Raw genomic sequence first — 13,034 nt, 5'->3', positions numbered from 1 at the left:
ACAGAAAATTGTCTCATATTTCAGGTATCATATCTTTCCTTTTTTTGAAAGTATAATGTTTCAAGTTCTACTTCTGAAACGTACAGTTACTACAGAACTAGAAATAGGTAGATAAATACGGGTGCAATTCTTAAGTATTCAAATATTAGACGTATGGGCAAAAAATCAAGTTAAATTAAGTTCTAACCAAGGCTAGAACATGCGGTCCTTTCCTGTTTGGTAAGAGTAAGGAAAATTGAATAGCAATCAGTTTTAAAAGTTAGCATGCATAGAGAGACATGAGAATATCAAAATATAATGTGAAAACGCAAGTAATGACACTGTGCCTCTTTTGTTTTTCTTTTTAGCTAAGAAATAAAATAATTAAAAATGATGGGTTTAGTGATTGTAAGTTGCCTTCAGTTTCAATGGCATGCGCTCTTCAGTATGCAAATTGACATAAAAACTGCATTTAATCCTATCTTTCCCTGATCTTCAAGGGAATTTGCTGTTCTCATACAAAAAAAAAAAATCATGTGTCTCATGGGTTGATTAAAATTAACTTTTTTTGAACCTAAAAATAGCAAACCAAATAATACTATCTGGAATTAAATCAAGTAATCTTGATCAAACAATTAACTCATCCTCTATTAAATCAATATTTGCTGATGCTAATGCTGGAGCTAGTTCCAGTAGTTGGAATTACAGCCGCTGATTTAGTGTCTTTATTATTAGTAATTAGGTTGTCTTTCCCAAGTACTGTTCTCCAAGCCAGTACTTGGCTGCCTTGTAGAAGCTGGCCTTGTTGATACCTACAGTACATGCTCTGTATGCTGCTTAAAGGTCCTTTGTAAGGCTGAAAGCCCCCTCTGATGGTGTGACTCCATGAATGTTGAGATAAGTTCAGGTGCATGTTGTCACAGCTTAATTTATGTCATCTGTTGTGGAGCCATAGGTTACGGCTATTTTAGCAGAAACTTTTTTGATTGATGTAAGCCCTAATAAAAGTAGGGAAGGTTCCTGCTGTTGCAATATCAGTACATGCTCCTTGGAATTCTTCTCAAGATACTACTGCAGTGGTACTTTTATAGCAGCTTCACTTCATAAAAGGTTCTTGTCACCCCAGTACTGTTCTGCCCATCCTCAGCACTAGAAATTCTAATAGGGTAGTTAACTGTGACAAGAATTAATTTGCTCTAGTGCACTAACATGACCATGAAGCTCTCTGTACTACGCCTTTATTTATTCTGTTTTCATTTCTATAATATATTTTTTGCTTCTTGGATCTGATTATGTTCATTTTGGCTGTTAAGTCCTCCTTAAACAATCTTACATGGGCTGATCTGATGCTTATTCTTGTTTGAGTAAGGATTTTCTTTGGCATGCTCTCAGGTTTGCGGTAGCGTATCAGTGTTTAGTTTGGTCTTGAATTAGCTGATCAGAAATTACTTTGTAATTCCCAAGATCCGGGAGGATGTTTTGGTTCAGATATAGCATTATGTGATTCAGTGTTTACCTAATGAACATTAAGCAATGAAGTGGAAGATGCAACAGCAAAATTGAAGTAACAATTGCATCCAACACCGTCCCACATGACATCCTTGTATCTAAATTGGAGAGACATCAGTTTGGTACATGGACCACTTGGTGGATAAAGAACTGGCTGGTGCAAGCAAAGAGTTGTGGTCAATGGCTCAGTGTCCAGCTGGAGACCAGTAACGAGTGGTGTCCCTCAGGGATTGGTGTTAGGACGGCTCTTGTTCAACATCTTTGTTGCTGACATGGACAGTGGGATTGAGTGAACCCTCAGCAAGATTGCCGATGACACCAAGCTGTGTGGTTCGGTTGATACGCTGGAGGGAAGGGATGCCATCCAGAGGGACCCTGACACACTTGTGAGGTGGGCTGATGCCAACCTCATGAAGTTCAACCATGACAAATGCAAGGTCCTGCACCTGGGTCGGAGCAATCCCAGGCACAGTTACAGATTGGGTAAAGAAGAGATTCAGAGCAGCCCTGCAGAGAAGGACTTGGGGTTGTTGGTCGTTGGGAAACTGAACATGAGCCGGCTGCAGTGTGCGCTTGCAGCCCAGAAAGCCAACCGTATCCTGGGCTGCATCAAAAGGAGCATGACCAGCAGGTCGAAGGAGGTGATCCTGCCCCTCTACTCTGCTCTTATGAGACCTCACCTGGAGTATTGTGTGCAGTTCTGGTGTCCTCAACATAAACAGGACATGGAACTGCTGGAAGAAGTCCAGAGGAGGGCCATGAGGATGATCAGGGGACTGGAGCACCTCCCGTATGGAGATAGCCTGAGGAAGGTGGGGCTGTTCAGCCTGGAGAAGGCTGCATGGAGACCTCATAGCAGCCTTCCAGTATCTGAAGGGGGCCTATAGGGGTGCTGGGGAGGGACTGTTCATTAGGGACTGTAGTAATAGGACAAGGGGTAATGGGTTCAAACTTAAACAGGGGAAGTTTAGATTGGATATAAGGAGGAAGTTCTTTCCTGTAAGGCTGGTGAGGCCCTGGAATGGGTTGCCCAGGGAAGCTGTGAATGCTCCATCCCTGGTGGTTTTCAAGTCCAGGTTGGGCAGAGCCTTGAGTGACATGGTGTAGTGTGAGGTGTCCCTGCCTATGGCAGGGGGGTTGGAGCTAGATGATCATAAGGTCCTTTCCAACCCTAATTATTCTATGATTCTAGCAAGCAATAATAAAGTTTGACAATGGATTGCAGTGTAAAAATTCCTGCAAGGCATCAGACTAGACTTCACCTTAATAGTCCCTTCTGACCTTCAGAAGTATGTACACTGCTCTCAACGTTTAATTTTGCTTGTTCGCAAAAAAAGCATTCTGTTCTGATGCATGGGTCCATTATTACGATTCAAAGATGGACTCTACTCCTTTGAAAGACAGGCCATAAACAAAATGGCTATGATTGATATTACGGAACTGTTATTTTGTCTATAACCCTCAAATCAGCATCAAGGTAAATGGAGAAAACATTCAAAGGAACACAGGATTGAGACTACTATGTAATTTCTGAATTTTACTTTTCATTGTTTTGTATGAAAACTAGTATGGGAAGTAATGCACTTAATGGCATAAATGTAGTAATCAGGAGAAAAATGTTCTGGGATCACAGTCTTTGAACTTAAAAGGGCTTTTTCTTTTCCGTTACACATGATAACTTTTTTCAGTGTTGCTACTAAGAAGGATGTCTGTCATTTTTCTACTAATGAAGGTGTAGTGGTGTTATTTAGTAGTGAATATGAAAGAGGAAACACCAGATAACTGGAACAATATAGGACTCTTGCTAAACTGCCAGAACTTGGATGATATTGAGAAGGTCTGGTGAGTGCTGATCTAATAGGTGATAACAGTGTTTTCTTTGCAGACATTTCATACTGTTTATTTTTGCTACCTGTGATGTGAGGATTCTTCTGAGATAGATTGCTTTCTTCTCTGTACGACTGCCTTTGTTAGCACTTATCCAGATGTACAAGGCATCTCAGCTGTTTCTGTTAAGTATTTAAGTACCAGTATATAGCTTTCTAAGGATATTCAGTATGGATAAGTCTACACAGAATCTTTAAAAACACTTTTAATTTAAATTATCCTCATATGCATCATTATGCATCAGAGCTAAACTTAGCATTTCTTAGATGCAGGTTTGTGCAGTGGTTAAAAACCTTTTTTTTTTTTTTTTCATTTAGTAAAACTGTGTATTATCTTACAGGTCTGCAACTTTCAGAAGTGTGTTATCAATAGTGTAATTTATTACTGTAATATAACCAGATTAACACAATCACTTGATTTAATTGCAGATTGGCAAAAGAAAAAGTTATGTATGAAAATGAAGTAAAACAGCAAGAAGAAAAGATTAAAAAAATGAAAGCTGAAGCATCTGATGATTATGGAATTAAGAAGCAGGTAAACTATCCTAAAACTTGTTTTATAAAATCCTTCTTTGCTTTCATTTAACCATAGTCATCCTTAAATAAAATAACCTACCTTTTTCCAGACTCCTGTTATATAAGTACTAGACTAAAATTCTGTCTATTATAAAAGCCGTAGTAAGCATTTGTAGAAACTTCCTGTACTCCAGAACTATTAAACTGTGAAGGAGACCTTATGGATTATGTAGTAGTTGGTCTCAGGATGGCTGTCACTCACTAACAGTGTATATGAGGCCATATATATGTGGTCTGGCATTTAGGTAAACCAAGTGCTTGCTTGGTGGTAAGTACAAATGTTACAATGAAGTGAGACTGTTTCATGACTAATATGAACATGAAACATTTCAACTCCTGGGTATACTAGTGTCCCTTTGGTTAAATCAGGGACCTAAAAGAGAGAGAGCAATGGGTATGCAACTGCTCCTACCAGATGCTAGAGTTTATAGTGACATTTCCAACTAGGAAGGTGTATGCTATAGTTTAATCTGTTCAAGAGTACATTTTGATGTCACTATTACAATATGACTGAATGACTAAATTGTTGTTGGAAGGTTTCCCACAAAGGACAGTGTTTGCAGATGGTTGTTATATGGCCTTTTGGAAGGAGAAAGAGTGGCAAGTTTCCTTCTAACTGGGAGAATACTTGGGTTTGGGAGATTCGTGTTTATTCTTTACTGAAGAGTGGCATGTGTGTGCGTAACTGTAGCCTTTATATTCTTTCAACTAAATATATTATCTTTTGACTATGATTGGGGTTTTTTCCAAGCATTTCCCTGATGTTTTCTCTTAAGTCTTCACAGAAACTGAAACTGTAAATTAAGATTATTTTAACTTTTTTTACTATTATAAGTTAAAATGTAACCTACTGTTCTCCAATCTTCATTTTTAAACAATGAAAAAGTAGGTTTCAATATACTCAAATATAAAAATAAACAAGAGAGGAGAAAGACCTTTTAAAACAAGCTAAACCAACTTTTTTTAGTAAGGTTAGATTTCAGTTCATGTCTGTATGACTAGCCTCACTTTTGTTATGCTGTAAGAAAGAAATGCAAATAAAGAATTTGTATACAAAGAATTGTATTTATAGAGCTGAGCTGTTCTTCTGCCTCACCATGGTCTGAGACACTAAGATCCTACTGAACAGTAGCCTTTCTGAAAATCCGCTGGTGCTAACAAGAACTAATGAATGCAATTCTCATTTTTAGTGTCCCCCATTTATCAGATTATTTGACTGCACTGTGGTATTTCCACAGTGACCTGCAAGATATCATCAAAGTCAAAACCAGCAGAGGCTGTGAACTTCTTCTGTGAAATGAAATGTTACACACTACCTGAAGGCGTTCTCAGAGACCAATGACAAAAGCCTTCACAGAGAACAGTCTCTATTCATTCAGAAATTGCCTGATCCACTTTGAAAGCAATCAATTCCCCCAATGGCACCTTCAGTTCTTGTTCTTTTAGTGCACTTTTCATTCTGGAAGTTGGTAATATTTCAGGTTATGAAGAATTTGTAGGCTCAGAAAGAATGCACACACTTTCTATAGAATCAGATCTGTTAAACTAAAAAAAATTACATATTAACAGGAGAACTTGATCAGAACCATATTTTGGGTAGAGTTAATACTTTGAGATGTTCTTCAGGGAAAAAAAAAATCTGTAGTTACACATTTTAAGAATTGCTTTTAGTTAAATAGTTATTCAGATTAGGAATTATTAAAAATATGGTTGTAATCTTTCAGTAATGAAAAAATGAGGTGTCGGCTGAATCAGATATGTACATACTAACCAATCAAGAGTTGAAGGAGAGATGCTTACCTTTTAATATAATAATATTTTTATTTAGCTTACTAGTTACAACTGTGCAGTAGAACATATGGTTTAACAATACACAAGTGGCTATGGAAAATTGTACTTCAATATTGCTATTCCTACAGCATATGTAGACTTTAGGTTGTGTCTGGCCTGTACGGAGGGATCAGTCCCTTTGCAGAACAAGAGCTGGGTTTGACTAAGTATTTTTCTCATAACTACTTATGCAGTGGGGCAGCTTGTGGTTCCTGTGAATTCCAGTGGTCTCCAGCAGAGGTAGTTACCACCTGGGGTAGTTGGAAGCTGTTAACACTGTACAGAAAGACTTGTTTAATGAGGAGCAGATTCAACATCAGAGAAACATAAAGGACAGTTTTATCACAGTGCTGGTATTCACTGACCAATATTATGAAGACCCTATTGTAGGGCATGAGAAGACTGTTACAGTAACCCAGGATAGTTCTCTTCCTCACATCTGAATATGCGGAGTCGCAGGCCTGTTTTATCTCATTGTTATGGTAAACCAGGATATGTTGCTTTCCCCCTTATCTGCTCCCACCTTTGTACGGGCACCAGCATGATGGTGGGTTGGAATTTGGACATTGGCACCTGCCATACCTCAGCAAGTTCACTAAAGAGCAAAACAGGCCACTGTATGTGTATAACAGGTTAATCAGTGCATGTTTTACTGTTCACCCCTGCAGTGCTTTCCTTTGAGCTTCACCCCCAGGCAGGGTTTCAGCTGTATTCACCATTTTGATTAGCATCAGTGTCCTGTGGCTCCCACCATGGTAACACTATGCTTTCAATAAAGCCAGACCTTTAAGTCGCTGAGAGTTGTGCCATATGCCTGTGGGGTCAGCACTTGCTTTTCACCTATAACACCCCTATATTGCCATTGTCCTGGGCACAGGTTGTATGTGCACTGCTTGCGAGTTGCAATTCATGTACTTCAGCTGAATCTGAGCTGGGTGAGAGCTACTTGTGGTAGATTGTATATCAGAGTGAAAGAATCTCTAGCATTTTGAGGCAAGGAAGCCTTTTTGTTTCCATCACAGCTTATGTAAAAAAAAATAAAATATAACAACCAAACAACCTAAACATCACTCTGCTATTGTCTGGTTTTTATCTACGAAGGTAGATGAGAAATATAGAAGTTAATTTGAACCAAAATGGTACAAAAGATCATAAAAATTGAAGAGCAGTATTTTGGGAAAAATAGGCTATGAAATAAAAATTTTTCTATCTCAAAATCATACTTATCTTCAACTAGAAGACTTGTAGGAAAAAGGTTTACTAAGTACTTTAATAAAATACTAAATTGAAAATAATTTTATTAAAAAGTATTCTGTACAAAATTTATCAAGTTTGTAGAAACTGGGAAAAAATATTGAGACTTTTGATATATTCCACCAGGTGTAATTCCGCATATACTTCTGTGGAGGGTCACGAAGAACCCTGACTGTAGCAGTAAGTAGTGCAATTGTATCTCTGTGTGGAGTTTTCATAATGAAGACTTGGTTTCTACACAGTTGTAATGACTATCAGTTTATGATGACTTTACTTGTAATAGAAACTTTTCATACTGTAATCACTTAAAAGTGCAGACTAATGGTAGGAACCAGTAGTTTTCTGTATTTCTGTGGTTGTTGAGGTGTTTCATACATAAATATTCTTTCCCAGCTAATGCTTTTAGGCTGCTGAATGTGAGAAAAGCATGAAGTAACCTACTCCTTGTTTCCTCTCAGTGGCATTGTAGATTCACTGTTTGTTAACTGTCAGCATTTTTACTGACAATTTTTTATTTTTTTTAAGTTATCCTACAGTTCCGAATTACTCCTTGAGGATGTCATCTCCTAATGAATTAAGTATCCAATGGACCTAATAGAATTTAGTATCTGCATGACAAAGTGTATATAGGAGTACATAAAGTACATCTTGCTAACACACAGGTTTTTACAAGTATCAGTGAAAACAGCAGTAGTTCTCTTGCTTTGTTGAGTGAAAGGTAGAGTGTCTCCTGAAACAGTTAAAAAGAAATGCATTTGAAACCAATCTATGTTGTTTTGGAAAATTACTGTAGAAGATGATAATTTGTTGCTAATTTTGTTACTGGAGAAGTTCTCTCTTAAAGAAACATAGTAATGTTCTGTAACTTTTTCAATTTTAAAATGTCTGTTTATTCTCTGTCTCAGAGAAATATTCCAGTTAGTTCAGTTGGCTTTTTACATTTTTCATTCTTTCTGCACCCACCTGACTGGTACAAACTAAGTTTCATTCCTCTCGCCCGTCAAGTACAATAAGGTTAGATGAAACATACAGTTTAACTTTGTCTGGTTATTTTCATATTTTTTAAAGAGGTAGTCTTTGTTTAATAATCTGAGCTTCAGCTCTGTTTGGTTAGGTAAAGAGGCAGTGAAAATGCTAATGAAAAGTCTAACGCTGCCATGCATCTATTTAGACAGCATCCTTAACAAGTAAGGTTTGCTTTCTTTAAAGCTAGCAACTTGTAAGTTTCTGTACCAAGTACAGAATTATATTCCTAACATATATCTGGTATTAAAAATGCCTTCAAACTTTGGTTCTATTGCCTCATGTATCATCTGAAAGAGACCAGATGATGGAAGATCATTACTGTGAACTTTTTTCGCCTTGTTTTCTAAAGGCTGTTTTCCTTTTTATCTAGGCAGGTGTAAGTATATTTTGGTTTCCAGACTTCATGCCTTTTATGTCCTAAAGTGATCTGCTGTAGAAGAAACAAGATTAGTCCTCACCTGAGAGGAGCTTCAGAGAAAGCTCTTTTGAAATACTGGGGCATTACATCTAGAGGGTTGTCTCTCACTTCTGTGGGTATTCTTGATAGAACACATTTTTACCACATGAAGCAGAAGTCATCATCTCAAGCAGTTTACCATACATCTCATTCTATGGAACTTAAAAACCTTTATTTACTCCTTCACTGCTGAAAGTGTAATATGCAGAGTTGCTAGTCTTACTTTTAATAGTCCAACAATGAATGGGTAAAAGAAAAGTGATAATACCACCAAGACCTAGAACTCTGGGTGCTTCTTTTTTTTTTTTTTTTTTTTTTAACATTTGTCACCCATCTTTGCATCATCAGACATGTTTTACCCTAGATCCTCTGAAGGAAAATTAGAAACAAACTTTTTAAACCCTTTCTCTTTAAAAGTACTTGAACTAAGAACTGAAATATATGACACTTAAAAATATGGTGGTAATGTCTTACTACAGAGGGCCTTCCTATATGCATTAATACTGAAAGGAGAATACAGCATAGTAATGACAGAATGAAGTAAGCCATTTAAAGGGAACGCCTTCTGTTGCAGGTTATCCTGGATGCAGAAGAGGTTTCATATTTAAATATCTAACAGATTTTCATTTCTAAATAGTTTTAATGTTACTGAACAACTCTGCACACCTTTTCTTCTTAGTGGTTTGATTTCAGATCCAGAAATGTTCCATGAAATAAATGTGCCCTTGTTTAAATCTGAAGTTGTTTTCTTTAGGAGGAGGCAGGATTTTCAGATTCAGTGGGGTGCCAGTTTAGTAATTTTGTTCAAAGTGCATGGTGAGAATAATCTTTCTCCTAAAATGAAGCACAAGGATAAGTAATAACTTTTTATGCATGATAAGCATCAAAAATATGAGCCTGCTGGTCTTTGCTTTTCATTTTTCTTTACCTTTGTCTTTCAGTCAGAGCCTCCTGCAGTGTGCACACAATGTGATCAATAACTCAATAACTTTTTTCATGCAGTAATTATCTCTATGTGGTATTATCTGAACACTGTTTTTCTTTATTACCCAAAAGATGCAGGAGATATTTATATAACCAGCTGATCCCATTTTGGATGAAGCTGCTTCGTGACAGCAGGAGAAAGTTTGTTTTAAATAGCCTTTTTTAACAAATGCTGTACAGAAAGCTTACCAGGCAGTTCTTTTTTTTTTTTTTCTTTCTAAGAGAGAAAATACTCTAAATAGTCTTTCACACTTAATACTTTATATTTAATTAAGCACAAAGTAAATGGAAGTGTCCTATAAATTAACAGAGTTTTAAGCAATTATGCTGAGTGTCTTTTAATAAAAAAGCATGTTCAGAAAATAGGTACAACTGTTTTGAATTCCTAGATGATGACTAGATTGATTTTTCAGAGTAAAGACTTACCTTAAAAAAATAAATGTTCTTATCTGGAATACATACATTCTTATCTCATTGGCTTCTAATTTTCAGATCGAGCTCTTACAAGAGTCGCAGATGATGATTCCAGACTGCCAGCGCAGATTAGAAGCTGCACATGCAGATCTTACTCAGCTACTAGTAAGTATGGCATCATAACTCACTGATCAAGAAATACTACTCTTCCTTGATGAACTTGGATAAACATGCTTGTCTGCAGTGTAAGTGCAGCAAATTAGGACTGAAGAATTACTTTTTATCGGTCCCAAGACTAGTATCCTATAACATACCAATATTTCATTGTAGATAACTGTCTTTGGAGTCTTGGTCTTCAGTCTGTAAAAGCTGTGTGTGTTAGAATTTTAGAAGCTGTCTTCAGTGGAATTTCCACTCAAGATACCCTTAGATATTGAACTGCTAGAATGGACTTTAAATTTCTGTACAAGTTACATGATCAGAAAAAACAGTTTGCCTGCTTTAGGTAGTTTTCTAAATAGTGTAGATGTACGTAATATGCTTCCAGTGAACCAAAACATTCAAAATACTTTTATTGCACTATGGATAAGAAACAAGACATCAGAGTCCTTGCCAAGTACTGCTTTACATTTTGTTAGTGAGGTGAGCACTACTGCCACATTTTTGAGATAAAATACCTGCAGGAATAAACAGTGTCTTGTACAAACAGTGTCAGTAAAATTATACTAAGTTTAGACATCATGATGCTTATTTAAAAAAGCTGCCTTCTCATCAAGAATTCAGCTATGCATGTAAATGCCACTGTGAGGCTAAAAATACATACCCTAAATTAAGCCCCAGACACACTGATGGCTGAAATGCAAGTCCCTTCTCAAAGGAAAACTTAAGGTGTCTTATCCTCAAGTAGTATGCCTGTACTAGTCATTGAACCAGTTACTTAAGGGTTAACTGGTCTGGATTTCAGCATCATGCAGAAGTGGCGCTATTGATCCATACAGTGTGTGCTGTACAAACTTAAAACAAGGATTTGAAGTAGTTACTGTTGTTAAGAATTTAAAAGTCCTCAAGAACTGCTTTCTGTGCTTACCTACCTTCAATGGTTTTATTAAAATCAACTTTCTAGTGATATATTTTTTCAGTTGTCAATCTGCTTAAGCTAAAGAGACCCAGCTCCCTCAGCCTCTCCTCATAAGGGAGATGTTCCACTCCCTTAATCATCTTTGTGGCTCTGCGCTGGACTCCTTCAAGCAATTCCCTGTCCTTCTTGAACAGAGGGGCCCAGAACTGGATGCAATATTCCAGATGCGGCCTCACCAAGGCTGAGTAGAGGGGGAGGAGAACCTCTCTTGACCTACTAACCACTCCCTTTCTAATGCACCCTAAGATGCCATTTGCCTTCTTGGCCACAAGAGCACATTGCTGGCTCATGGTCATCCTCCTATCCACCAGGACCCCCAGGTCCCTTTCCCCTTCGCTACTTTCCAGCAGGTCAACCCCCAACCTGTACTGGTACATGGGGTTGTTCTTCCCCAGATGCAAGACTCTACACTTGCCCTTGTTAAATTTCATCAAGTTTCTCCCCGCCCAACTCTCCAGCCTGTCCAGGTCTCGCTGAATGGCAGCACAGTCCTCTGGTGTGTCAGCCACTCCTCCCAGTTTTGTGTCATCAGCAAACTTGCTGAGGGTGCACTCAGTTCCCTCATCCAGGTCATTGATGAAAATATTAAACAGCACCGGTCCCAGCACCGACCCCTGAGGAACTCCACTAGTCACAGACCTCCAGCTAGATTCTGCGCCATTGACCACAACTCTCTGCCTTCTTCCTTTCAACCAGTTCTCGATCCACCTCACTACTTGATCGTCAAGCCCACACTTCCTTAGCTTATCTATGAGGATGCTGTGGGAAGTCCACCAGGTTGGTCAGGCAGGACCTGCCCTTGATGAAGCCATGCTGGCTGTCTTGAATCACCTTCCAGTTCTCCACATGCCTTATTGTGGCTTCTAGGAGGATCTGTTTCATGGTCTCCCCAGGCACAGAGGTGAGGATGACAGGTTGCTAGTTCCCAGGTTCCTTCTTTTCTACCCTTTTAAAAATGGGTGCAATGTTTCCTATTCTCCAGTCTCCAGGGCTTCACCTGGCTGCCAGGACTTTTCAAATATCAGGGAGACTCAAGCGGCAGCTACATCAGCCAGTTCCCTCAGGACTCCGGGGTGCGTCTGGTCAGGTCCCATAGACTTGTGTAGGTTTGGATTCCTCAGGTGGTCAAGAACCTGGCCTTCACTTACACTGGGAGGGAGTTTGCTCCCCCAATCCCTGTCTTGTGATCCATCCACTTGAGAGGTGAGGGAAGAGAGGCTGCCAGTGAAGACTAAAAAAAGTTGAGTGCTTCAGCCTTCTCCCAGTCTGTTTTTACCTTGCCCCCTGCCCCCCCACCCCTCCCCCCACCCCTCCCCCCACCAGTTACCTTATTAAATTTAATATGTCAGTTATTTTCAAAGTACTCAGTAATTTTGGTTTTGATTCCAGGAAAAAGAAAAAGAATTGGAAGAAGCTGAAGAGTATAAAGAAGCACTTTCCATACTGGAATCAGTGAAGCTGGAAGCCTAGAAAGTTTTTCAATACTCTCTCTTTATATGCATTAGCACTGGGTCCATTCCACATGTTTGTTTGACTATGGCTCTATTACTATTGTTGACTTGCTAAGGTTCCTTTTATGTGAACTGGCCTTTCTCTTAACTGCAAGATGCATCAAATAAAGGATGTTCTGAAACATCTGTGTGTTCCATATTCAGACAAAATATAAACATTTCCAGTTGATCTCTATTACTACAAAAAAAAGTAAAAAGGCAGTTTAACGTAAGTGTAATAGTGTAACAAGTAATATACAGAATTTAATCTGACCAGTTCAGTCTAAGAATCAAAGTTTAGCTATAAGGAATATGAGGGACCAATAAATATGTTAGAATGAAATAGAATCATAGAATGGTTTGGCTTGGAAGGGGCCTTAAAGATTCACCTAGTTCCAAGTCCCCTGCCGTGGGCTTTAGAAGCACCTTATATTTGAAATAATTTCAATAATTTCAATTATAGTACAAGAATCTGTACTGAAAGGGGAGAG

The 13,034-nt window shown here is 38.3% G+C and overlaps 1 protein-coding gene across 2 annotated transcripts in view; it reads left to right on the top strand.

Moving 5' to 3' along the window:
• Positions 1–12,688, top strand: part of TBCA (tubulin folding cofactor A) — a 28,811-nt gene extending 16,123 nt beyond the window's left edge. For both annotated transcript variants that reach the window (XM_065663224.1, XM_065663223.1), the window contains exons 2-4: positions 3,804–3,909; positions 9,994–10,080; positions 12,443–12,688. In XM_065663224.1, coding sequence (XP_065519296.1) covers positions 3,804–3,909; positions 9,994–10,080; positions 12,443–12,523 — 274 coding nt within the window. In that variant the 3' untranslated portion in view covers positions 12,524–12,688. The remainder of the gene's footprint in view (positions 1–3,803; positions 3,910–9,993; positions 10,081–12,442) is intronic.
• The last annotated feature ends 346 nt before the right edge of the window (positions 12,689–13,034 follow it).

This window comes from Lathamus discolor, chromosome Z (assembly GCF_037157495.1).
Source record: "Lathamus discolor isolate bLatDis1 chromosome Z, bLatDis1.hap1, whole genome shotgun sequence".
NCBI lineage: Eukaryota > Metazoa > Chordata > Aves > Psittaciformes > Psittacidae > Lathamus > Lathamus discolor.
The sequence above is the reverse complement of the archived record's forward strand: the minus strand, read 5'-3'. Positions and strand labels throughout refer to the sequence as shown.